Source organism: Oncorhynchus masou, unplaced genomic scaffold, assembly GCF_036934945.1.
Source record: "Oncorhynchus masou masou isolate Uvic2021 unplaced genomic scaffold, UVic_Omas_1.1 unplaced_scaffold_1025, whole genome shotgun sequence".
Lineage (NCBI taxonomy): Eukaryota > Metazoa > Chordata > Actinopteri > Salmoniformes > Salmonidae > Oncorhynchus > Oncorhynchus masou.
The window spans coordinates 89,784-117,500 of NW_026999940.1; the positions used below are offsets into that span (position 1 = coordinate 89,784).

General features: G+C 46.4%; 1 protein-coding gene across 1 annotated transcript in view; it reads right to left on the bottom strand.

Moving 5' to 3' along the window:
- Nucleotides 1-1,211: 1,211 nt before the first annotated feature.
- LOC135528720 (protein PHTF2-like) overlaps nucleotides 1,212-27,717 on the bottom strand; it is a 107,049-nt gene continuing 80,543 nt past the window's right edge. Inside the window, 13 exon segments of the mRNA XM_064957814.1 lie at nucleotides 1,212-3,712; nucleotides 3,841-3,966; nucleotides 4,672-4,767; nucleotides 8,388-8,543; nucleotides 8,690-8,782; nucleotides 10,791-10,922; nucleotides 11,083-11,355; nucleotides 11,775-11,900; nucleotides 12,275-12,318; nucleotides 12,321-12,495; nucleotides 15,047-15,247; nucleotides 20,250-20,463; nucleotides 22,729-22,899. Coding sequence (XP_064813886.1) covers nucleotides 3,692-3,712; nucleotides 3,841-3,966; nucleotides 4,672-4,767; nucleotides 8,388-8,543; nucleotides 8,690-8,782; nucleotides 10,791-10,922; nucleotides 11,083-11,355; nucleotides 11,775-11,900; nucleotides 12,275-12,318; nucleotides 12,321-12,495; nucleotides 15,047-15,247; nucleotides 20,250-20,463; nucleotides 22,729-22,899 — 1,828 coding nt within the window. The 3' untranslated portion in view covers nucleotides 1,212-3,691.

Here is a 27,717-nt window from a genome sequence, read left to right on the forward strand (position 1 = left end):
CGGTGGTATGTATGAAGAAATGTAACGTATATGAAACATGTTTTAAGTGAAGAAAGTGATTTGCAAGGAATGAATTTTGCTTTGCATCCTAAATGGCACCATATTCCCTATGTAGTGCACTTCTTTTGAAAAGGACCCATAGGGCTCTGGTCAAAAGTAGTGCACTATATAGGGAATAGGTATTGGTACACAGCCATGATGAGTTCTAGGAATGTATACTGTTGTTTTGCTCGTATGATGTATGAAGGAAGAAACTGGAAGTTGAGTGAGTGACACAACAATGTCCATTTTTATTTTCCTTACAAACACCTAGAACTGAGGAAACAGACCAGCTCACAAAAAGTTTTGTTTCTTCTCTTCAACATAAATATGCAGACTTCCTTTGAAAACGGAATCACAACGCAAACAAGTGTGCGTCGGAAATGTCACCCTATTCCCTACGTAGTGCACTACTTTTGACCAGGGCTCTGGTGCACTAGGGATCAGGATGGTATTTCAGACAGGTTCAGAGTCATTTTCTAAATACATTTCTTTCAGACTCAAGTGACTGCAAATGGTGTCTTTTCTCTCGCAACCACAAAACATGAGGGACAATCTTCACAACAACAACGGAAAAGATGAGGCAACAACATGTTTTCTGAAAGCATTTCCAATAATATGAAACCGAAACAGTTATTTTGTGTTAATAATACAGTTTTATCCAGCAAATAAAAAGCACTTTGGTCGTCTTCACACAGACTGAGCCACGCCAACAAGTACCAAGCAATAACAACTACAATGGTTTGTGTGACATTGAAACATGTAACATTGTTTCTATACACTACTTTAAAGTGCACATGTTCAGGCATTCCAAACTGCAGCGGCGAACAGCGACCGTGCGAACAGCGACCGTGCGAACAGCGACCGTGCGAACAGCGACCGTGCGAACAGCGACTCTGCGAACAGCGACCCTGCGAACAGCGACCGTGCGAACAGCGACCGTGCGAACAGCGACCGTGCGAACAGCGACCCTGCGAACAGCGACCCTGCGAACAGCGACCCTGCGAACAGCGACCCTGCGAACAGCGACCGTGCGAACAGCGACCGTGCGAACAGCGACCGTGCGAACAGCGACCCTGCGAACAGCGACCCTGCGAACAGCGACCCTGCGAACAGCGACCCTGCGAACAGCGACCCTGCGAACAGCGACTCTGCGAACAGCGACCCTGCGAACAGCGACCCTGCGAACAGCGACCCTGCGAACAGCGACCCTGCGAACAGCGACCGTGCGAACAGCGACCCTGCGAACAGCGACTCTGCGAACAGCGACTCTGCGAACAGCGACCCTGCGAACAGCGACCCTGCGAACAGCGACTCAGACCTGGGACCTCTTTGTTCTAACTGTAATAGAAACACGTTGTGTGTTGAGTAAAAGAGTTGTTGCTTGAAATACAGTCTAACCATGGAAATAACTCAAATGCACTGTGAGAAAACCATGCAACGTAAAACAGTAAACAGGGAAGGAGGGCGAGAAAACATCAACTTGTTGACGAGGTTGTGATGGCGGCTCACAGGCCTGAATAGCAGTATTTCAACCAGACTGCACACGTCACTGTGTCTGGTTTACAAAATAGGGTTGGGAGTACAGAAGCCAATACTGAAAGGTATCACCCTAAAAGGTCGCGACCCCACTCCCTCAGGGTCTCAGTATGTAAGAAACACATTTCCATTACAGACTTGTACAAGTGTGTACCAGGACAAACATAAGCACCTCCCCCCCAAATGAGCATTATACGAGTAACATAGTTAACAATGTTCAGTTACACACCGTTTCGTTTTGGCTAGCGGGCCTGGATGTCTCAATTTGACATAGAGAATACTAACCCAGATATGTTGGCTAGGTTTACATATTCCCATCCACCCAGTACAGTACTGTACCTCTCATCCACCCAGTACAGTACTGTACCTCCCATCCACCCAGTACTGTACTGTACCTCTCATCCACCCAGTACAGTACTGTACCTCCCATCCACCCAGTACAGTACTGTACCTCCCATCCACCCAGTACTGTACAGTACATCCCTTCTAGCCAATACAATACAGTACCTCCCATCTAGCCAGTACAGTACCTCCCATCTGGCCAGTACACTACCTCCCATCTAGCCAGTACAGTACCTACCATCTAGACAGTACAGTACCTACCATCTAGACAGTACAGTACCTACCATCTAGACAGTACAGTACCTACCATCTAGACAGTACAGTACCTCTTCTAGCCAATACAGTACAGTACCTTCCATCTAGCCAGTACAGTACCTCCCATCTAGCCAATGCAGTACAGTACCTCCAATCTAGCCAGTACAGTACCTCCCATCTAGCCAGTACAGTACCTACCATCTAGCCAGTACAGTACCTCCAATCTTGCAAGTACAGTACCTCCCATCTAGCCAATAAAGTACAGTACCTCCCATCTAGCCAATAAAGTACAGTACCTCCCATCTAGCCAGTACAGTACCTCCCATCTAGCCAGTACAGTACCTCCCATCTAGACAGTACAGTACCTCCCATCTAGCCAGTACAGTACCTCCCATCTAGCCAGTACAGTACCTCCCATCTAGCCAGTACAGTACCTCCCATCTAGCCAGTACAGTACCTCCCATCTAGCCAGTACAGTACCTCCCATCTAGCCAGTACAGTACCTCCCATCTAGCCACTACAGTACAGTACCTCCCATCTAGCCAGTACAGTACCTCCCATCTAGCCACTACAGTACAGTACCTCCCATCTAGCCAGTACAGTACCTCCCATCTAGCCAGTACAGTACCTCTTCTAGCCAATAGAGTACAGGACCTCCCATCTAGCCAGTACAGTACAGTACAGTACCTCCCATCTAGCCAGTACAGTACCTCCCATCTAGCCAGTACAGTACCTCCCATCTAGCCAGTACAGTACCTCCCATCTAGCCAGTACAGTACAGTACCTCCCATCTAGCCAGTACAGTACCTCACCTATTTTCTCACCAATCATTTGAGTGATGTGTTGTGTTTTATCCTGCCTCTATCTCTCCACTACAGCCGTCACTTAGCTTATCATTAGAAACGCCAAACACACAGAAACATAGTTCATCTATTCTGAACTTTGGTGTACTGTTGTTGTCATCAAAAGCAACAACAAAAAAGCCTACATTGAATTGACCAGAAAGTACAACCTGTTTGTGTGTATGTAGGCTTTAAAACACATTATTATTATTATTACAGTCCGTCTATGATCGGAAACAACTACTCGTTGCAGTTCTCACAGTGAAATGACTGCGTTTGTGTGTCACAGTCAACAAACTGAACAGCTGCATTATAATGCACATTGTCCTTACTAGTCTGAAGGGATGGAACTCTTTTACCTTATTAACTGAATTGTCATCTTGCTGTGTTTTGATCCCGTCCCTCTGAGAACACAAAACCTGTATAGCTTAAAATAACATGTTGTAACTTTTTCAACAACAAAAAAAAATAAAAAAATACTGAAAGGGTAAAATAAATATATCTTGAATTGCACAAGTGAAATGTAAGCACTCTGAGAATGGGGCTGTTTGTCCGTCAGACCATAGATACAAGGAAGCCCAGTCAGTCCGTGAGCGAAAGGACAACAGCGCCCCTGTGTGGTGAGAGAATGTATCACATCTTCCAGAGCCAGCTGTGACCTGATCAGCTTACTGTCATGATTTGATCTTCCAGAGCTGAGGACAGAAAGGTGTGGTAAGTTCTTCCTTCATACTGATATCTACACACTCAACTCCATTTCATTTAAAATAAACTGGTGTATAAGTACTAGTACCACACACACACACACACTCCCATGTGTTACCTTCAGGTTGAAGCCCAGTAGATCACTGATGACCCCAGACACAGCAGACAGAATGACCACCTGGGTGATGTTGTAGAGCAGAGGGTTCATCGTCAGACCATACAGCCTGAACGGAGCATCCAACTCCTGGGGAGTGAGAGGAGGTAGGAGGGGTGGAGATGGAGGGAGGAGGGGTGGAGATGGAGGTAGGAGGGGTGGAGATGGAGGTAGGAGGGGTGGAGATGGAGGTAGGAGGGGTGGAGATGGAGGTAGGAGGGGTGGAGATGGAGGGGGAGGGGTGGAGATGGAGGGAGGGGAGAAATGGAGGTAGGAGGGTGGAGATGGAGGTAGGAGGGGTGGAGATGGAGGGATGGGGGGAGAAATGGAGGGGGAGGGTGGAGATGGAGGGAGGGGGAGAAATGGAGGGGGAGGGTGGAGATGGAGGGAGGGGGAGAAATGGAGGGGGAGGGTGGAGATGGAGGGAGGGGGAGAAATGGAGGGGGAGGGTGGAGATGGAGGGAGGGGGAGAAATGGAGGGGGAGGGTGGAGATGGAGGGAGGGGGAGAAATGGAGGGGGAGGGTGGAGATGGAGGGGGAGGGTGGAGATGGCGGGAGGGGGAGAAATGGAGGGGGAGGGTGGAGATGGAGGGAGGGGGAGAAATGGAGGGGGAGGGTGGAGATGGAGGGGGAGGGTGGAGATGGAGGGAGGGGGAGAAATGGAGGGGGGGGTGGAGATGGAGGGAGGGGGAGAAATGGAGGGGGGAGGGTGGAGATGGCGGGAGGGGGAGATATTAATAATGGAGATAAGATGAGAAAGAGAGAGAGAACAAATAGAGATGGAACTTGCCGTACCTTCAATAGCTTGGTGGCTAGCTTCAGTACGTTGTTGACCAATGTCAAATCCTCCTTCTTGTTTGGTTTCTTCTCCATCTTCAGGTACAGATTAATCTGGTGAAAACAGTTAGTCAATAGAAGTTGAGCCTTAAAGGAAATATCCTCCCCAAACCACTCATTCCTTTAATTTACAGTGTTAAATAACACTACTATGTGAGAATATTATTGTGAATCAATGTTTCATTTTTCAGTTATAATAAGGTTGGTAGCAACATGGAAAATAGTTGTGGAAATCTGTTGTAGCTCAAGTTGACTACAAGATCCACAATGCAATGCTCTCTCTATGGGCTGGCTGGCTATATAGCAAGTAAACACACAATAATACCAAAGACAATATTAGCATGTAAAGTAGTCCGTTAGCTTTAAACTCGCCTACAATCTCACCAGACTCTCAATCTGCAGATGGAGTCTAACATTCGCAACAGCAGATATACTTTTGAGGAGATGGGAAACGTTGCCTATGCTATGTCAATGCGATGCATTCTGGGTGATTCTGGGACAAGGAGCGCTCTCCTTCAAGGAGTAAATGAGTCTACTGGGCTCCATCTCAAAACCCCGAAATTAGCACGATTTTCATCAACAATAAAAAAACATTACAAATATTTTCCAATATGTGAGAATGAACTTGCCATCTGTAATATTGTATACATTTGGAATCGTGAAGAATAGGTACGTTTCTCGACAAATACACAGACTTTGAGAAGGGATCGCGTGATTAGCTTAGCAACCGCGTTACGCAGCATGACAACGTGAACGCGATTGGTCGACGGTCTACAGGGTGGGGCGTTATAATATCTTCTATCTCTGCCATGCAATGCACCCTGGACTAAAGAGGCAGACAAATATGCTAGACCCTGCATTAAATGACACATTTCTCAAGGTAGAAATATAGCAAAAATATGATCAATGGCTCATTCGAGAGAAGACATCCTCCCAAGTTAAAACATAGGCCAGTATTGAAATCTGACATGTATGATAGATGTTTTCGCGATCTAAAAGTCATATTCCTATTAACTTCCTGTATAGTGAGAGCGACTTAATCACGGTGCTACTTTGACCGGCTGGAACGCCAATAACTCAGATACTCATGAAAACATGAAATGACCCAGGGAGACGATAGGACATCACTCAGAGGTGCACAAAAACAATATAACATTCAAAATAGATGAACCTTTTATCACTTGCAAGATGGAGGTGTTGTTGACCTCTGAGCCTGTCTACCTGTTCTGTCAGTAAGATGGAGGTGTTGCTGGTCTCTGAGCCTGTCTACCTGTTCTGTCAGTAAGATGGAGGTGTTGGTCTCTGAGCCTGTCTACCTGTTCTGTCAGTAAGATGGAGGTGCTGCTGACCTCTGAGCCTGTCTACCTGTTCTGTCAGTAAGATGGAGGTGTTGCTGGTCTCTGAGCCTGTCTACCTGTTCTGTCAGTAAGATGGAGGTGTTGTCTACCTGTTCTGTCAGTAAGATGGAGGTGTTGCTGACCTCTGACCCTATCTACCTGTTCTGTCTCTGACCTCTGACCCTGTCTACCTGTTCTGTCAGTAAAGATGGAGGACCTCTGACCCTGTCTACCTGTTCTGTCAGTAAGATGGAGGTGTTGGTCTCTGAGCCTGTCTACCTGTTCTGTCAGTAAGATGGAGGTGTTGCTGACCTCTGACCCTGTCTACCTGTTCTGTCAGTAAGATGGAGGTGTTGCTGGTCTCTGAGCCTGTCTACCTGTTCTGTCAGTAAGATGGAGGTGTTGGTCTCTGACCCTGTCTACCTGTTCTGTCAGTAAGATGGAGGTGTTGGTCTCTGACCCTGTCTACCTGTTCTGTCAGTAAGATGGAGGTGTTGGTCTCTGACCCTGTCTACCTGTTCTGTCAGTAAGATGGAGGTGTTGGTCTGACCCTGACCTGTTCTGTCAGTAAGATGGAGGTGTTGCTGTCTACCTGTCTACCTGTTCTGTCAGTAAGATGGAGGTGTTGCTGACCTCTGACCCTGTCTACCTGTTCTGTCAGTAAGATGGAGGTGTTGCTGACCTCTGAGCCTGTCTACCTGTTCTGTCTCTCTGACCCTGTCTACCTGTTCTGTCAGTAAGATGGATGGAGGTGTCTACCTGTTCTGTCTCTGACCTCTGACCCTGTCTACCTGTTCTGTCAGTAAGATGGAGATGGACCCTGTCTACCTGTTCTGTCTCTGGTCTATGACCCTGTCTACCTGTTCTGTCAGTAAGATGGAGTCTACCTGTTCTGTGTAAGATGTGTTGCTGACCTCTGACCCTGACCCTGTCTACCTGTTCTGTCAGTAAGATGGAGTTGTGTGACCCTGTCTACCTGTTCTGTCAGTAAGATGGAGGTGACCTCTGACCCTGTCTACCTGTTCTGTCAGTAAGATGGAGTTGCTGACCTCTGACCCTGTCTACCTGTTCTGTCTGTTCTGTCAGTAAGATGGCCTGTCTGTCTGCACCTGTTCTGTCAGTAAGATGGAGGTGTTGTGACCTCTGACCCTGTCTACCTGTTCTGTCAGTAAGATGGAGGTGTTCTGAGCCTGTCTACCTGTTCTGTCAGTAAGATGGAGGTGTTGTGACCTCTGACCCTGTCTACCTCAGTAAGATGACCCTGTCTACCTGTTCTGTCAGTAAGATGGAGGTGTTGTCTCTGAGCCTGTCTACCTGTTCTGTCAGTAAGATGGAGGTGTTGCTGACCTCTGACCCTGTCTACCTGTTCTGTCAGTAGATGGATGGAGCCTGTCTACCTGTTCTGTCAGTAAGATGGTGACCTCTGACCCTGTCTACCTGTTCTGTCAGTAAGATGGAGGTGTTGGTCTCTGCCTGTCTACCTGTTCTGTCAGTAAGATGGAGGTGTTGCTGACCTCTGACCCTGTCTACCTGTTCTGTCTGTTCTGTCAGTAAGATGGAGGTGTTGTGTCTGCCTGTCTACCTGTTCTGTCTGCTGACCTCTGACCCTGTCTACCTGTTCTGTCAGTAAGATGGATGGACCCTGTCTACCTGTTCTGTCTGGTCTCTGACCCTGTCTACCTGTTCTGTCAGTAAGATGGAGGTGCTGACCTCTGACCCTGTCTACCTGTTCTGTCAGTAAGATGGAGGTGTTGCTGACCTCTGACCCTGTCTACCTGTTCTGTCAGTAAGATGGAGGTGTTGCTGACCTCTGACCCTGTCTACCTGTTCTGTCAGTAAGATGGAGGTGTTGCTGACCTCTGACCCTGTCTACCTGTTCTGTCAGTAAGATGGAGGTGTTGCTGACCTCTGACCCTGTCTACCTGTTCTGTCAGTAAGATGGAGGTGTTGCTGACCTCTGACCCTGTCTACCTGTTCTGTCAGTAAGATGGAGGTGTTGGTCTCTGACCCTGTCTACCTGTTCTGTCTGTCTCTGACCCTGTCTACCTGTTCTGTCAGTAAGATGGAGGTGTTGGTCTCTGAGCCTGTCTACCTGTTCTGTCAGTAAGATGGAGGTGTTGCTGACCTCTGACCCTGTCTACCTGTTCTGTCAGTAAGATGGAGGTGGTGTTGTCTACCTGTTCTGTCAGTAAGATGGAGGTGTTGCTGACCTCTGACCCTGTCTACCTGTTCTGTCAGTAAGATGGATGGAGCCTGTCTACCTGTTCTGTCAGTAAGATGGTCTCTGAGCCTGTCTACCTGTTCTGTCAGTAAGATGGAGGTGTTGAGCCTGTCTACCTGTTCTGTCAGTAAGATGGAGGTGTTGCTGTACTTCTTGCTGGTCTCTGAGCCCAGGGTAACAAAGCGGAGCAGGAAGAGAGACAGAGAGGAACACCAGATCACCAGCTCCCAGTTATAGTGACACTCCAGGAAGGTGTGGTGGATATGGAGCAACTACAGGGAGGAGGAGAGAAGAGCTTGTTTTAACGCTCGTCCCACTCAAACAGACAGAATAACAGGTGAAACAGCATTCCCACCGTTACTAACTGTATTAGAGCATAACAGACAGGGACTGTAGCAGGCTGATAATGGTGACTCACGCTGACCTGAGCACAGCAGATGAAGACTACGGAGAGGGTGAGGAGGAAGGCAGAGGACACGATCACATCCACCGACCGCTGAGGACCCCTTCTCTGTAACACACATTTTAAATACTTTAGTTGGACAAACACACTTATCCACCCACTCACGACACACACAACACATCTCCTCATAGATACAGAGGGGAGGTTCAGGTAGGCATGATGCAACAACACATCTCCTCATGGACACAGAGGGGAGGTTCAGGTAGGCATGATGGAACAACACATCTCCTCATGGACACATAGGGGAGGTTCAGGTAGGCATGATGGAACAACAACACATCTCCTCATGGACACAGAGGGGAGGTTCAGGTAGGCATGATGGAACAACACATCTCCTCATGGACACAGAGGGGAGGTTCAGGTAGGCATGATGGAACAACACATCTCCTCATGGACACAGAGGGGAGGTTCAGGTAGGCATGATGGAACAACAACACATCTCCTCATGGACACAGAGGGGAGGTTCAGGTAGGCATGATGGAACAACACATCTCCTCATGGACACATAGGGGAGGTTCAGGTAGGCATGATGGAACAACACATCTCCTCATGGACACAGAGGGGAGGTTCAGGTAGGCATGATGGAACAACATCTCCTCATGGACACAGAGGGGAGGTTCAGGTAGGCATGATGGAACACATCTCCTCATAGACACAGAGGGGAGGTTCAGGTAGGCATGATGGAACAACAACACATCTCAGACACAGAGGGGAGGTTCAGGTAGGCATGATGGAACACACATGGACACAGAGGGGATCTCATGATGGGACACATCTCAGACACAGGGGAGGTTCAGGTAGGCATGATGGAACAACAACACATCTCCTCAAAGACACAGAGGGGAGGTTCAGGTAGGCATGATGGAACAACAACACATCTCCTCAAAGACACAGAGGGGAGGTTCAGGTAGGCATGATGGAACAACAACACATCTCATAGACACAGAGGGGAGGTTCAGGTAGGCATGATGGAACAACAACACATCTCCTCATGGACACAGAGGGGAGGTTCAGGTAGGCATGATGGAACAACAACACATCTCCTCATAGACACAGAGGGGAGGTTCAGGTAGGCATGATGGAACAACAACACATCTCAGACACAGAGGGGAGGTTCAGGTAGGCATGATGGAACAACAACACATCTCCTCAAAGACACAGAGGGGAGGTTCAGGTAGGCATGATGGAACACATCTCCTCATAACACATAGGGGAGGTTCAGGCAGGCATGATGGAACAACACATCTCCTCATGGACACAGAGGGGAGGTTCAGGTAGGCATGATGGAACAACACATGTCCTCATAGATACAGAGGGGAGGTTCAGGTAGGCATGATGGAACAACACATCTCATAGACACAGAGGGGAGGTTCAGGTAGGCATGATGGAACACATCTCCTCATGGACACAGAGGGGAGGTTCAGGTAGGCATGATGGAACAACACATCTCCTCATGGACACAGAGGGGAGGTTCAGGTAGGCATGATGGAACAACACATCTCATGGACACAGAGGGGAGGTTCAGGTAGGCATGATGGAACAACACATCTCATAGACACAGAGGGGAGGTTCAGGTAGGCAGGATGCAACAACACATCTCATGGACACAGAGGGGAGGTTCAGGTAGGCATGATGGAACAACACATCTCATAGATACAGAGGGGAGGTTCAGGTAGGCATGATGGAACAACACATCTCATGGACACAGAGGGGAGGTTCAGGTAGGCATGATGGAACAACATCTCCTCATGGACACAGAGGGGAGGTTCAGGTAGGCAGGATGCAACAACACATCTCATGGACACAGAGGGGAGGTTCAGGTAGGCATGATGGAATAACAACACATCTCAGACACAGAGGGGAGGTTCAGGTAGGCATGATGGAACAACAACACATCTCAGACACAGAGGGGAGGTTCAGGTAGGCATGATGGAACACATCTCCTCATGGACACAGAGGGGAGGTTCAGGTATGCATGATGGAACACATCTCCTCATAGACACAGAGGGGAGGTTCAGGTCGGCATGATGGAACAACAACCAGTAGGAGAACACACCTTGAGATATGAGCGCAGAGAGAGCCACATCTTAATGTTCTGGACTTTCTTCAGACGGAAGTGAGGCACCTCCGACTTCCTGGCTCGCCGTGCCGACGTCAGGTGACCAAACAGCTTGGCGAATAGCAGCCTCTGTCAGGTCCAACACACACACACACACACACACACACTACACGTGTAAGTGATAAGACCTTTAGAAATAAAACGTCTTCAGAATGTCTTCATGTTACAATCAATGGTCAATATTGCATCTGTAATTAAGATGAAACAACCTGGTAAAACACACACACACCTGTTTGTATGTCCTCTCGGCCACGCTGAGCAGGAAGAAGAAGAGCCAGATGAGACAGACGCGCACCATGAAGCTGAGCGTTACCATGGTGATCACCATGACGTCGGAGGAGGAGCCGAACGCCACAGAGATGAGCTCATTGGCCGAGAGCTGTGTCAGCTGTTCCAGGTCCTTGTACTGAGACAGCCTGTAGGCGAAGGGCGTCAGGCCCAGAGTCACTGACACCAGGTTACCAAAGACCTGGTAGCCAATACCTGGGGTGTACAGGTTGACCTGGAGGATGGAGAGATGGGAGGGAGAGATGGAGGGAGGGAGGGGGTGGAGAGACAAGAGAGATGGAGAGACAGGAGAGGGAGGGAGAGATAGAGGGAAGGGAGAGATGGATGGAGGGAGAGGGGAGGAGAGACAGGATGGATAGATGGAGGGAAAGAGACAGGAGACAGACATTATTTCTATTTTTCATGTCGTTGGTTATAGAGAATGTAAAGTGATCTGAGAGAAACGTGGTGTATATACATATATAAGTGCCTTCCAATATCATGGAGTCCAATCTGCATTCATTAACATTCTAGTTGAGAAAACTCTCCCAGGTGGCTGATGGAGGTGTGTTCCCGGTCTTCCATTGTGAAGCGTTACAGCCCACACCAGATGTCATCCCTGACAACAGTATCAAGGCCCTGGCTGTTACTCACCCTGTTCATGATCATACCGCTGATCTCCAGGACAGACATGTCAGCCTTCTTACAGTCGTTCCCCTCCCAGACGATGGCACTGACCCGCTCCAGACCCGGGTTGGTGCTGTGTAGCCACGTATGACCCTGTAGAGGACACAACTAGATCAACACAACAACTACCGTTACACGCTGAGGGTTTGGGGCTGATCATCCTCATCGACAAGGTCAATATGACCACGGTTACCACGGTTACGTCAGAACACACAGTGACAACAAAAACAGAACATTCACGCGACCACCAAAACCTCTTCATTAATGTGGCAACCATTTTATTGCAAGCTTAGTCCCACACTTACCCCCTCCTTCTTTGACCTTTGATCTCTAACCCATGATAAACAGGGCGAAAGGGTCATCTCTGTTCTCCTTGGTAGCAGGGCAGACTGCAGCTCCCTCTCCCTCTGTCAAACCCTAACATCACACGTCTAACCCTAACTCCTAACCTTTGACCTCTAACCCACCTGGTGAAAGGGGTCATCTCTGTACTCCTTCTTGGTAGCAGGGCAGACTGCAGCTCCTCGCCCTCTGTCTCGCTGGTGCACGAGGAGCGACACTCAGCACAGTGCAGGAAGTCCTCCCACAGCAGGTCCTCTGTCTCTGACTCGTGTCTGGTGCTCTCTGAGTCCTGGGTCCGCAGGCTGGAGCACCGAGAACTACAGCTGGTACCGGACTTAGGAGTCTCCTAGAGAGAGGGGGGGGGGGGTGGTGAGTGTGTGTGTGTGTGTAGGGGGGTGGAAATGTGTGTGTGTGTGATGTAGCTAAGTGTACCCACATGTTGAGAGCGTGTCTATGAACTGTATGTATGTGTGTGTGTGTGTGTGTATGTACAGTTGAAGTCGGAAGTTTACATACACCTTAGCCAAATACATTTAAACTCAGTTATTCACAATTTCTGACATTTAATCTTTAGTAAAAATTCTCTGTCTTTGGTCAGTTAGGATCAGCACTTTATTTTAAGCATGTGAAATGTCAGAATATCAGTAGAGAGAATGATTTATTTCAGCTTTTATTTCTTTCGTCACATTCCCAGTGGGTCAGAAGTTTACATACACTCAATTAGTATTTGGTAACATTGCCTTTAAATTGTTTAACTTGGGTCAAACGTTTCGGGTAGTCTTCCACAAGCTTCCCACAATAAGTTGGGTGAATTTTGGCCCATTCCTCCTGACAGAGCTGGAGTAGCTGAGTCAGGTTTGTAGGCCTCTTTGCTCGAACACGCTTTTTCTCAAAAAGTACGATCTTTGTCCCCATGTGCAGTTGCAAACCGTAGTCTGGCTTTTTTATGGCGGTTTTGGAGCAGTGGCTTCTTCCTTGCTGAGTGGCGTTTCAGGTTATGTCGATATAGGACTCGTTTTAATCTGGCTATAGATACTTTTGTACCTGTTTCCTCCAGAATCTTCACAAGGACCTTTGCTGTTGTTCTGGGATTGATTTGCACTTTTCGCACCAAAGTACGTTCATCTCTAGGAGACAGAACGCGTCTCCTTCCTGAACGGTATGATGGCTGCGTGGTCCCATGATGTTTATACTTGCGTACTATTGTTTGTACAGATGAACGTGGTGCCTTCAGGTGTCTGTAAACAATAGTTGGAATAGTTACTTGTGTCATGCACGAAGTAGATGTTCTAACCGACTTGCCAAAACTATAGTTTGTGAACAAAAAATCTGTGGATTGGTTTAAAAATGAGTTTTAATGACCAAGTGTATGTAAACTTCCAACTTCAACTGTATGTAAGTGTATGTATGTACCCTGCGGGTGTGTGTGTGTGTGTTAGTTAGTTAAAGGGAATGGATGGACGATAAAGGGTCTGGAGACTGGCTCGGCCACTCCAGGACCTTGAAATGCTTCTTACGAAGCCACTCCTTCGTTGCCCGGGCGGTGTGTTTGGGATCATTGTCATGCTGATAGACCCAGCCACGTTTCATCTTCAATGCCCTTGCTGATGGAAGGAGGTTTTCACTCAAAATCTCACGATACATGGCCCCATTCATTCTTTCCTTTACACGGATCAGTCGTCCTGGTCCCTTTGCAGAAAAACAGCCCCAAAGCATGATGTTTCCACCCCCATGCTTCACAGTAGGTATGGTGTTCTTTGGATGCAACTCAGCATTCTTTGTACTCCAAACACGACGAGTTGAGTTTTTACCAAAAAGTTATATTTTGGTTTCATCTGACCATATGACATTCTCCCAATCTTCTTCTGGATCAAATTCTCTCTAGCAAACTTCAGACGGGCCTGGACATGTACTGGCTTAAGCAGGGGGACACGTCTGGCACTGCAGAATTTGAGTCCCTGGCGGCGTAGTGTGTTACTGATGGCAGGCTTTGTTACTTTGGTCCCAGCTCTCTGCAGGTCATTCACAAGGTCCCCCCGTGTGGTTCTGGGATTTTTGGTCACCGTTCTTGTGATAATTTTGACCCCATGGGGTGAGATCTTGCGTGGAGCCCCAGATCAAGGGAGATTATCAGTGGTCTTGTATGTCTTCCATTTCCTAATAATTGCCCCCATTGTTGATTTCTTCAAACCAAGCTGCTTACCTATTGCAGATTCAGTCTTCCCAGCCTGGTGCAGGTCTACAATTTTGTTTCTGGTGTCCTTTGACAGCTCTTTGGTCTTGGCCATAGTGGATAATGGGGTGTGACTGTTTGAGGTTGTGGACAGGTGTCTTTTATACTGATAACAAGTTCAAACAGGTGCCATTAATACAGGTAACGAGTGGAGGACAGAGGAGCCTCTTAAAGAAGAAGTTACAGGTCTGTGAGAGCCAGAAATCATGCTTGTTTGTAGGTGACCAAATACTTATTTTCCACCATAATTTGCAAATAAATTAATAAAAAAATCCTACAATGTGATTTTCTGGATTTTTTTTCTCATTTTGTCTTTCATAGTTGAAGTGTACCTATGATGAAAATTACAGGCCTCTCTCATATTTTTAAGTGGGAGAACTTGCACAATTGGTGGCTGACTAAATACTTTTTTGCCCCACTGTATGTATGTATGTATGTATGTATGTATGTATGTATGTATGTATGTACGTACTGTATGCAAGTGTGTGTATGTATGTATGTACTGTATGTAAGTGTGTGTATGTATGATGTACAGTATGTACTGTATGTAAGTGTGTGTGTGTGTGTGTGTGTGTATATGATGTACAGTATGTACTGTATGTAAATGTATGTACTGTATGTATGTGTGTGTCGCTGTGCATGTCTCTGTGTGAGTGTGACCAACCTGGGTAGTGTGGAGGTCACCCACCTCAGTGTTGATGGCGTAGTGTTTCTTGTAGTGATGTGGTTTCCTGTTGCGCAGCGTGCAGTCGCTGCTGACACGCTCTACACCCCTACGGATGGCGGTGTAGGACGCTTCAGGATCCTCCTCACTAGACGCCTCATCAGACATGTTCTCCACACCCACACCACGGCTCTGGGTCTCCTGGGAGGAAGGCAGATTGGACAGATTCCTACTGTCAGACTACAGACTAGCGAGTGTATAGTCTGTTTATACATGGTTAAACTCACCTGTTTCAGGACAGGTGTGTGTGTGTGTATTAGCTACCTTGTTTACCTGCTGATGGAGAGCAGTAGCAGTGTGTTGTGTGGCGGTGGTGTGTGTGTTACCCTGTTGTTTACCTCAGAAAGATGGCGCCGATAGAGATGGCAGCTTCGCTTTTAGTCCTTAGGAAACTGTGCAGTATTTCGTTTTTTAATTGTATTATTTCTTACATTGTTAGCCCAGAAAACCTTAAGTGTTATTACATACAGCCGGGAAGAACTATTGGATATCAGGGAGACGTCCACTTACCAGCACAACCAGCACAACGGCCAGGAATACGACTTTCCCAAAGTGGATCCTTTGTCTGCACCTCCCAGGGCATTTGAACTGACTCCAGAGGCCGACCCAAAACAACGCCGTCGGAGGAGAGGGTGCCGGAGCGTCTTCTAGTGAGGCTTCGGATGCGCACATACCACCCAACGCTTCCGAGTACATTACTCACTAATGTCCAGTCCCTAGTTAACGAAGAAGACGAAATCAGGGCAAGAGCTGCTTTCCAAAGAGATATCCGGGATTGTAACATACTCTGTTTCAAGAAAACATGGCTAGCTGTCCGTACAGCAAATGGTATTTTTCAGTGCATCGCGCCGACAGGAATCAACATCTCTCCGGTAAGAAAAAGGGCGGGGGTGTATGTTTCATGATTAACGACTCATGGTGTAATTGTATCAACATACAATAACTCAAGTCCTTTTGTTCCCCTGACTTAGAATTCCGTATTATCTCCCAAGAGAATTCTCCTCGGTTATCGTCACAGCAGTGTATATCCCCCCGCAAAGCGGATACCAAGACGGCCATCAGGGAACTTCACTGGACTTTATGCAAACTGGAAACCATATATCCTGAGGCTGCATTTACTGTAGCTGTGGATTTTAACAAGGCTAATTTGAGAACAAGGCTACCTAAACTCTATCAGCATATCAATTGCAGTACATGAGCGAGTAACACGCTCGACCATTCCTACTCTAACTTCCGCAATGCGTACAAGGCCCTGTCCTCCTTTTGGCAAATCTGACCATGACTCCATCTTGTTGTTCCCCTCCTATAGGCAGAAACTAAAACAGGAAGTGTCCGTGCATAGGTCTAGCCAACGCTGGTCTGACCAATCGGATTCCAGCTTCAAGATTGCTTCGATCACGTGGACTGGGATATGTTCCGGGTAGCTTCAGACAATAACATTGAGTTATACGCTGACTCGGTGACAAGTTTATAAGGAAGTGTATAGGAGATGTTATACCCATTGTGACTGTAACTTTCCCTAACCAGAAACCGTGGATTGATGGCAGCATTCGCTGCTGAAAGCACGTACCCCCGCATTTAATCATGGCAAGGCAACTGGAAACACGGCCAATACAAACAGTGTAGTTATTCCCCCCGTAAGGCAATCAAACAAGCAAAGCGTCAGTATAGAGACAAAGTGGAATCGCAATTCAACGGCTCAAACACGAGACGTATGTGGCAGGGTCTACAGACAATCATGGATTACAAAAAGAAAACCAGGCCCATCGCGGACATCGACATCTTGCTTCCAGACAAATTAAACAACTTCTTTGCGTGCTTTGAGGACAATACAGTGCCACCGAAAATGGCACCTTCTTCGTGGCCGACGTGAGTAAAACATTTAAATGTGTTAACCTCTTGAATCTCCCCATCCCGGATCCGGGGCATGACTAAAGCCTCAGGCTCATTAGCGCAACCAGTTAACGATTTCTGAAAATCGCAAATAAAATGAAAATAATCCCTGTCTGCTGTAGCCCTTAACAACACTGTCATCTCAGATTTTCAAAATATGCTTTTGAACCATAGCAATGGACTAATTTGTGTAAGAGTAACTAAGCTAGCTTAGCATTTTGAGTAGCATTTAGCACGCAACATTTTCACAAACCAGATAACCAAATAAATAAAATAATTTACCTTTGAAGAGCTTCGGATGTTTTCAATGAGGAGACTATCAGTTACATACCAAAAGCGCAGTTTTTCCTGAAAGCGTCTGTGTGTAGGAGAAATCCCCGTTTTGTACATCGCATTTGGCTACTGAAACGAACCGAAAATTCAGTCACCTACAACGTCAAATTTTTCCGAATTAACTCCATAATATCCCGAAACATGGCAACGTTGTTTGGAATCAACCTCAAGGTGCTGTTTTTTCACATATCTCTTCATTGATATATCCATAGTGGAAGCCTGTATTCTTCCTCTAAATTCCATGGAAAAATACTTGCAGCTGACTTTTGCCCTGTGCAACTGGGCAGGACACCGGGCGGACACCTGGTAAATGGTGGTCTCTTATGGTCAATCTTCCAATGATATGCCTACAAATACGTCACAATGTTGCAGACACCTTGGGGAAACGACAGAAAGGGCAGACTTACTCCTCGCATTCACAGCCATATAAGGAGACAATGGAAAACAGAGCCTCAAAAATCCTGCTCATTTCCTGGGTGCCGTCTCATCTTGGTTTTGCCTGAAGCTCACGTTCTAGGGCACGCACAGAAAATATCTTTGCAGTTCTGGACACGTCAGAGTGTTTTCTTTCGAAAGCTATCAATTATATGCATAGTCGAGCATCTTTTTGTGTCAAAATATCTTGTTTAAAACGGGAACGTTTTTCATCCAAAAATGAAATTGCGCCCCTAGAGTTCCAAGAGGTTAACCCTCGCAAGGCTGCCGGCCCAGGCAGCATCCCTAACCGCCGCCTCAGATCGCAGACCAGCTGGCTGGTGTGTTTACGGACATATTCAATCAATCCCTATCCCAGTCTGCTGTCCCCACATGCTTCAAGATGGCCACCATTGTTCCTGTTCCCAAGAAAGCTAAGGTAACTGAGCTAAACGACACCGCCCCACACTCACTTCCGATCATCATGAAGTGCTATTGAGAGACAAGTCAAGGACCATATCACCTCCACCCTACCTGTTACACTTGACCCACTTCAATTTGCTTACCGCCCCATCAGGTCCACAGACAATGCAATCACATCACACTGCACACTGCCCTATCCCATCTGGACAAGAGGGACATCATTAGGAATGCTGTTTATTGACTACAGCTCAGCATTCAACACCATAGTACCCTCCAAACTCATCTCTTAAGCTTGAGACCCTGGGTCTCACCCCGCCCTGTGCAACTGGGTACTGGACTTCCTGACTGGCCGCTGCCAGGTGGTGAAGGTAGGGAACAACATTTCCACTCCGCTGATCCTCAACACTGGGGCCCCACAAAGGTGTGTTCTCAGCCCTCTCCTGTACTCCCTGTTCACCCATGACTGCGAGGCCATGCACGCCTCCAACTCAATCATCAAGTTTGCAGACAACACTACAGTAGTAGGCTTGATTACCAACAACGACGAGACAGCCTACAAGGAGGAGGTGAGGGCCCTCTGAGTGTGGTGTCAGGAAAATAACCTCTCACTCAATGTCAGCAAAACAAAAGAGATGATCGTGGACTTCAGGAAACAGCAAAGGGAACACCCCCCGATCCACGTCGACAGGACAGCAGTGGAGAAGGTGGAAAGTCTGGAACGGCAACTGCACCGCCCACAAACGCAGGGCTCTCCAGAGGGTAGTGAGGTCTGCACAACGCATGGTGTGGGGTATAAACTACCTGCCCTCCAGGACACCTACAAAACCCCATTTCACAGGAAGGCAAAAAAGATGATCAAGGACAACAATAGCCACTGCCTCTTCACCCCGCTACCATCCAGAAAGTGAGGTCAGTACAGGTGCATCAAAGCTGGGACAGAGAGATTGAAAAACAGCTTCTATCTCAAGGCCATCAGACTGTTAAATAGCCATCACTAGCACAGAGAGGCTGCTGCCTACATACAGACTTGAAATCATTGGCCACTTTAATAAACGGAACACTTGTCACTTTAATAATGCCACTTATGTTTACATATCTCACATTACTCATCTCATATGTATATACTGTATACTGTATTCTTCACTAATATTTTCTTTACTATCTATTGCATCTTAGACGTTCGTTCTGTCACTGCTCATCCATATATTTTATATTTATATACTATTATCTCATTCCTTTAATAGATTGTGTGTATTAGGTTTTGTTGTGGAATCTGTTAGATATTAGGTTTTGTTGTGGAATTGTTAGATATTAGGTTTTGTTGTGGAATCTATTAGATATTAGGTTTTGTTGTGGAATTGTTAGATATTACCTGTTAGATACTGCTGCACTGTCAGATCTAGAAGCACAAATTTGCTACACTCTAACATTGCTAACCAAGTGTATGTGATTTATCTTGGTGGCGGGGGAAGTAGCAGTGTGTTGTGTGGTGGTGGTGTGTGTATAAATGTGTCTGTTACCTTGGTGACGGGGGGAAGCAGCAGTGTGTTGCGTGGTGGTGTGTGTGTGTATAAATGTGTCTGTTACCTTGGTGACGGGGGGCAGTAGCAGTGTGTTGCGTGGTGGTGTGTGTGTGTATAAATGTGTCTGTTACCTTGGTGACGGGGGAGAAGTAGCAGTGTGTTGTGTGGTGGTGTGTGTATAAATGTGTCTGTTACCTTGGTGACGGGGGAGAAGTAGCAGTGTGTTGTGTGGTGGTGTGTGTGTATAAATGTGTCTGTTACCTTGTTGTTTACCTTGGTGACGGGGGGAAGCAGCAGTGTGTTGCGTGGTGGTATGTGTGTGTATAAATGTGTCTGTTACCTTGGTGATGGGGGGGGCAGTAGCAGTGTGTTGTATGGTGGTGTGTGTGTGTATAAATGTGTCTGTTACCTTGGTGATGGGGGGAAGTAGCAGTGTGTTGCGTGGTGGTGTGTGTGTGTATAAATGTGTCTGTTACCTTGGTGACGGGGGGAAGTAGCAGTGTGTTGCGTGGTGGTGTGTGTGTGTGTATAAATGTGTCTGTTACCTTGTTGTTTACCTTGGTGACAGGTGGAAGCAGCAGTGTGTTGAGAGGAGGGGGTGCGGCCCAACACGTCTCGTCTGACCTCAGCAGCAGGTCACAGTGGTGAGACCCTCCATCATGGAGCTGTAGCCCCTCCTCACTACTCTTACAGGTTATCCTCCCATCCAGAGACACATAGCCATTATCTGTCTCTGTGGACTTGTCTATGGACAGCTTGGACTTCTTCGACCTGAGGGGAGAGATGGAGGGGGAGGTTAAAGGGGGGAGGCGGTAGAGGTGAAGAGACAGGACAGGCAGACAGTCCCAAGTCCATCCAGCATGCAGAAATCACAACAAGACAGAATCACTTGGATCAAGTTGTACTAATTGAAGCCATGGCATGGGAGCAGAGAAACGTTCTAAATGGGATGGGTTACTGGTGCTACTAAGCAGAATTCAAATAGAGTTTATTTGAATAGGATTTGGGATTGGGATGACTGTCAGTGACCATTAGATTTCTGGTGTGAAAAGGTTGGATTTTTAATACCGTTTCTAGATTGAAAGACTCAAAAACGTCCCCAGGGATCCCTTTTAACAACTACAAAGCATTTACTGATGTTTATGCTTCGACATCTTTTGCTCCGTGCTTCTCTTGGCCATAGCTTGAATAGTTGAACGAGCCGTAACATTGGCAACAACAAAAAAAAAGCTGCAAAATCCCTTTTTCCACACACAGAAAAATGATAACAAAGATGGAAGACAGACCTCTCCTTTCACATACTTTGTCCCGTTGAGAAACCCGTGGAGACAAGTTAATAATCAAACTCACGTGGAAAAGCATTTGAATATGTATCTCCTCTGTGTGCCCAGTTAAAATAACACAGTTTAATAACTTCTCATCTCAGCCAAATAATTATCTTACCAGATAATTTTTATCATATAGTGGGAAGAATGATTTTCAGAAACATATATTTACTATGTACACTACCGTTAAAAAGTTTGAGGTCACTTAAGAAATGTCCTGGTTATTGAAAGAAAAGCACTTTTTTTTTGTCATTAAAATATCATCAAATTGATCAGAAATACAGTGTAGACATTGTTAATGTTGTAAATGACTATTGTAGCTGGAAACGGCTGATTTTTAATGGAATATCTACAGAGGCGTACAGAGGCCCATTATCAGCAACCATCACGCCTGTGTTCCTGTAGGGTTAAAGTTGATGTTGTGGGTCTTGATTGATTATGTTGTTGTTATTACATTAGATTGTCTAGTTCGAGAAAAAGACATCTCACAAGTCCTCAACTGTCAGCTTCATTAAATAGTACCCGCAAAACACCAGCCTCAATGTCAACAGTGAAGAGGCGACTCCGGGATGCTGGCCTTCTAGGCAGAGTTCCTCTGTCCAGTCTCAACGTCAACAGTGAAGAGGTGACTCCGGGATGCTGGCCTTCTAGGCAGAGTTCCTCTGTCCAGTCTCAACGTCAACAGTGAAGAGGCGACTCCGGGATGCTGGCCTTCTAGACAGAGTTCCTCTGTCCAGTGTCTGTGTTCTTTTGCCCATCTTAATATTTTATTTTTATTGGCCAGTCTGAGATATGTCTTTTTCTTTGCAACTCTGCCTAGAAGGCCAGCATCCCGGAGTCACCTCTTCACTGTTGATGTTGAGACTGGTGTTTTGCGGGTACTATTTAATGAAGCTGCCAGTTGAGGACTTGTGAGGCATCTCTTTCTCAAACTAGACACTAATGTACTTGTCCTCTTGCTCAGTTGTGCACTGGGGCCTCCCACTCCTCTTTCTATTCTGGTTAGAGCCAGTTTGCACTGTTCTGTGAAGTTAACAGCATTGTACGAGATCTTCAGTTTCTTGGCAATTTCCCGCACGGAAAAGCCTTCTTTTCTCAGAACAAGAATAGACTGACAAGATTCAGAAGAAAGTTCTTTGTTTCTGGCCATTTAGAGCCTGTAAACCCACAAATGCTGATGCTCCAGATACTCAACTAGTCTAAAGAAGTCCAGTTTTATTGCTTCTTTAATCAGACAACAGTTTTCAGCTGTGCTAACATAAATGCAAATAGGTTTTCTAATGATCAATTAGCCTTTTAAAATTATAAACTTGGATTAGCAAACATAACGTGCCATTGGAACACAGGAGTGATGGTTGCTGATAATAGACCTCTGTACGCCTATGTAGATATTCCATAAAAAATTAGCCGTTTCCAGCTACAATAGTCTTTTACAACATTAACAATGTCTACACTGTATTTCTGATCAATTTGATGATATTTTAATGGACAAAAAAAAGTGCTTTTCTTTCAAAAACAAGGACATTTCTAAGTGACCCCAAACTTTTGAACGGTAGTGTACAGGACTCCGTTCTCTCATACAATAGAAAGGGATATTTATTATTGATCAGAATCAGAATCCGGGTGGAATCCAAGGGATGTTGCAGCTATACCAGAGAGTGAGAGAGAGAGAGGGTTCTTTAGTAACCTCACGGGAGGGAAAAATACACACCGCGCTTTACAGATATCATGCCAGAAATCTCTGAAGAGAGCGATGCACAGGCTGTAAGGTGAGCCGGTGGCGGCACCGTGGCAGTGTGGGCCGCCCTCCCGGGTGTTATCAGTGGTGCTAGAGCCATCTCCTTCCCTATGTACATCCAAGTGAGCGGCCTTCCTTAGACGCCTTTGCTCCAGATCAATAAGAAAGAGTACTTAGAGAGAGAGAGAGGTCCAGACACAAATCACTGTTGTTGTGATTGAAGAAAATAAATCATTAAAATAATACCCTATTTCATTTATTTATTTTTAAAATCACAAGAAGGAAGATAGAAAATGAATGAAAACGGTTGGTTCACTGACAGCGGTGTCTACTACATCAGGTATGGTTGGTTCACTGGCAGAGGTGTCTACTACATCAGGTATGGTTGTTTCACTGGCAGAGGTGTCTACTACATCAGGTATGGTTGGTTCACTGGCAGAGGTGTCTACTACATCAGGTATGGTTGGTTCACTGGCAGAGGTGTCTACTACATCAGGTATGGTTGTTTCACTGGCAGAGGTGTCTACTACATCAGGTATGGTTGGTTCACTGGCAGAGGTGTCTACTACATCAGGAATGGTTGGTTCACTAACAGAGGTGTCTACTACATCAGGTATGGTTGGTTCACTAACAGAGGTGTCTACTACATCAGGTATGGTTGGTTCACTGACAGAGGTGTCTATACATCAGGTATGGTTGGTTCACTGGCAGAGGTGTCTACTACATCAGGTATGGTTGGTTCATTGGCAGAGGTGTCTACTACATCAGGTATGGTTGGTTGACTAACAGAGGTGTCTACTACATCAGGTATGGTTGGTTCACTGACAGAGGTGTCTACTACATCAGGTATGGTTGGTTCACTGGCAGAGGTGTCTATACATCAGGTATGGTTGGTTCACTGGCAGAGGTGTCTATACATCAGGTATGGTTGGTTCACTGGCAGAGGTGTCTACTACATCAGGTATGGTTGGTTCACTGGCAGAGGTGTCTACTACATCAGGTATGGTTGGTTCACTGGCAGAGGTGTCTACTACATCAGGTATGGTTGGTTCACTGGCAGAGGTGTCTACTACATCAGGTATGGTTGTTTCACTGGCAGAGGTGTCTACTACATCAGGTATGGTTGTTTCACTGGCAGAGGTGTCTACTACATCAGGTATGGTTGGTTCACTGGCAGAGGTGTCTACTACATCAGGAATGGTTGGTTCACTAACAGAGGTGTCTACTACATCAGGTATGGTTGGTTCACTAACAGAGGTGTCTACTACATCAGGTATGGTTGGTTCACTGACAGAGGTGTCTATACATCAGGTATGGTTGGTTCACTGGCAGAGGTGTCTACTACATCAGGTATGGTTGTTTCACTGGCAGAGGTGTCTACTACATCAGGTATGGTTGTTTCACTGGCAGAGGTGTCTACTACATCAGGTATGGTTGGTTCACTGGCAGAGGTGTCTACTACATCAGGTATGGTTGGTTCACTGGCAGAGGTGTCTACTACATCAGGTATGGTTGTTTCACTGGCAGAGGTGTCTACTACATCAGGTATGGTTGGTTCACTGACAGATGTGTCTATACATCAGGTATGGTTGGTTCACTGGCAGAGGTGTCTACTACATCAGGTATGGTTGGTTCATTGGCAGAGGTGTCTACTACATCAGGTATGGTTGGTTGACTAACAGAGGTGTCTACTACATCAGGTATGGTTGGTTCACTGACAGAGGTGTCTACTACATCAGGTATGGTTGGTTCACTGGCAGAGGTGTCTATACATCAGGTATGGTTGGTTCACTGGCAGAGGTGTCTATACATCAGGTATGGTTGGTTCACTGGCAGAGGTGTCTACTACATCAGGTATGGTTGGTTCACTGGCAGAGGTGTCTACTACATCAGGTATGGTTGGTTCACTGGCAGAGGTGTCTACTACATCAGGTATGGTTGGTTCACTGGCAGAGGTGTCTACTACATCAGGTATGGTTGGTTCACTGGCAGAGGTGTCTACTACATCAGGTATGGTTGGTTCACTGGCAGAGGTGTCTACTACATCAGGTATGGTTGGTTCACTGGCAGAGGCGTCTACTACATCAGGTATGGTCAGGAATGATCGAAGCAAAACATTGACTAATATCCAGCTGTCAGAGAGACTAATATTGATAGTAATGCGGTAGTTTGGACTGTGTTCTCACAATAAACAATAACTGGAGATATGATTAGTATTGGGTTTACTGGGATTAGACTTGGAGAGTCATCATCATCATCATCAACGACAACGTGAAGATAGAGAGATCTGCTTGAATGGTTCATCTACTCCTACAAGAAGAGGACGGTATCAACTGTCTGACTGACAGCTCAGCTAACAGCCCGTTTACATCAGGCTGTTTGGACACGTTTCCCGAGGTGAGAGCCTCCAGTCACCACGTTTTACACAATGTGTGTATATATATATATAATATTATAGCAGCTAGCAGATCCACTCAGACACTGACGAGGTCAACCATGTGGTGTGGACGAGGAGGAGTTCATTCAGGTCAGTCAGGGTCAAGGAGGGGTGACTTTTGGTTTAGAGAGAGAAAACACAGATTTGAGGTCAAATGGAGGAGGGGAAAGGAAGGAGAAAGTCGTCTGGTGGTTGATTCCTGACCACATCTAGAGTCTGAGTGAGTGAACACCACTGTACTGTGAGATGAGGACGAACAGTAACATCTGAGTGAGTGAACACCGCTGTACTGTGAGATGAGGACGAACAGTAACATCTGAGTGAGTGAACACCACTGTACTGTGAGATGAGGACGAACAGTAACATCTGAGTGAGTGAACACCACTGTACTGTGAGATGAGGACGAACAGTAACATCTGAGTGAGTGAACACCACTGTACTGTGAGATGAGGACGAACAGTAACATCTAGAGTCTGAGTGAACACCACTGTACTGTGAGATGAGGACGAACAGTAACATCTGAGTGAGTGAACACCGCTGTACTGTGAGATGAGGACGAACAGTAACATCTGAGTGAGTGAACACCACTGTACTGTGAGATGAGGACGAACAATAACATCTGAGTGAGTGAACACCACTGTACTGTGAGATGAGGACGAACAATAACATCTGAGTGAGTGAACACCACTGTACTGTGAGATGAGGACGAACAGTAACATCTGAGTGAGTGAACACCACTGTACTGTGAGATGAGGACGAACAGTAACATCTAGAGTCTGAGTGAGTGAACACCGCTGTACTGTGAGATGAGGACGAACAGTAATATCTGAGTGAGTGAACACCACTGTACTGTGAGATGAGGACGAACAGTAACATCTGAGTGAGTGAACACCACTGTACTGTGAGATGAGGACGAACAGTAACATCTGAGTGAGTGAACACCACTGTACTGTGAGATGAGGACGAACAGTAACATCTAGAGTGAGTGAACAGCACTGTACTGTGAGATGAGGACGAACAGTAACATCTGAGTGAGTGAACACCACTGTACTGTGAGATGAGGACGAACAGTAACATCTGAGTGAGTGAACAGCACTGTACTGTGAGATGAGGACGAACAGTAACATCTGAGTGAGTGAACACCACTGTACTGTGAGATGAGGACGAACAGTAACATCTGAGTGAGTGAACACCACTGTACTGTGAGATGAGGACGAACAGTAACATCTAGAGTCTGAGTGAGTGAACACCACTGTACTGTGAGATGAGGACGAACAGTAACATCTGAGTGAGTGAACACCACTGTACTGTGAGATGAGGACGAACAGTAATATCTGAGTGAGTGAACACCGCTGTACTGTGAGATGAGGACGAACAGTAATATCTGAGTGAGTGAACACCACTGTACTGTGAGATGAGGACGAACAGTAACATCTGAGTGAGTGAACAGCACTGTACTGTGAGATGAGGACGAACAGTAACATCTGAGTGAGTGAACACCACTGTACTGTGAGATGAGGACGAACAGTAACATCTGAGTGAGTGAACACCACTGTACTGTGAGATGAGGACGAACAGTAACATCTAGAGTCTGAGTGAGTGAACACCACTGTACTGTGAGATGAGGACGAACAGTAACATCTAGAGTCTGAGTGAGTGAACACCACTGTACTGTGAGATGAGGACGAACAGTAACATCTGAGTGAGTGAACACCACTGTACTGTGAGATGAGGACGAACAGTAATATCTGAGTGAGTGAACACCTCTGTACTGTGAGATGAGGACGAACAGTAACATCTGAGTGAGTGAACACCGCTGTACTGTGAGATGAGGACGAACAGTAACATCTGAGTGAGTGAACACCGCTGTACTGTGAGATGAGGACGAACAGTAATATCTGAGTGAGTGAACACCACTGTACTGTGAGATGAGGACGAACAGTAACATCTGAGTGAGTGAACACCACTGTACTGTGAGATGAGGACAAACAGTAATATCTGAGTGAGTGAACACCACTGTACTGTGAGATGAGGACGAACAGTAACATCTGAGTGAGTGAACACCACTGTACTGTGAGATGAGGACGAACAGTAATATCTGAGTGAGTGAACACCACTGTACTGTGAGATGAGGACGAACAGTAATATCTAGAGTCTGAGTGAGTGAACACCACTGTACTGAGAGATGAGGATGAACAGTAACATCTGAGTGAGTGAACACCACTGTACTGTGAGATGAGGACGAACAGTAACATCTGAGTGAGTGAACACCACTGTACTGTGAGATGAGGACGAACAGTAACATCTGAGTGAGTGAACACCACTGTACTGTGAGATGAGGACGAACAGTAACATCTGAGTGAGTGAACACCACTGTACTGTGAGATGAGGACGAACAGTAACATCTGAGTGAGTGAACACCACTGTACTGTGAGATGAGGACGAACAGTAACATCTGAGTTAGTGAACACCACTGTACTGTGAGATGAGGACGAACAGTAATATCTGAGTGAGTGAACACCGCT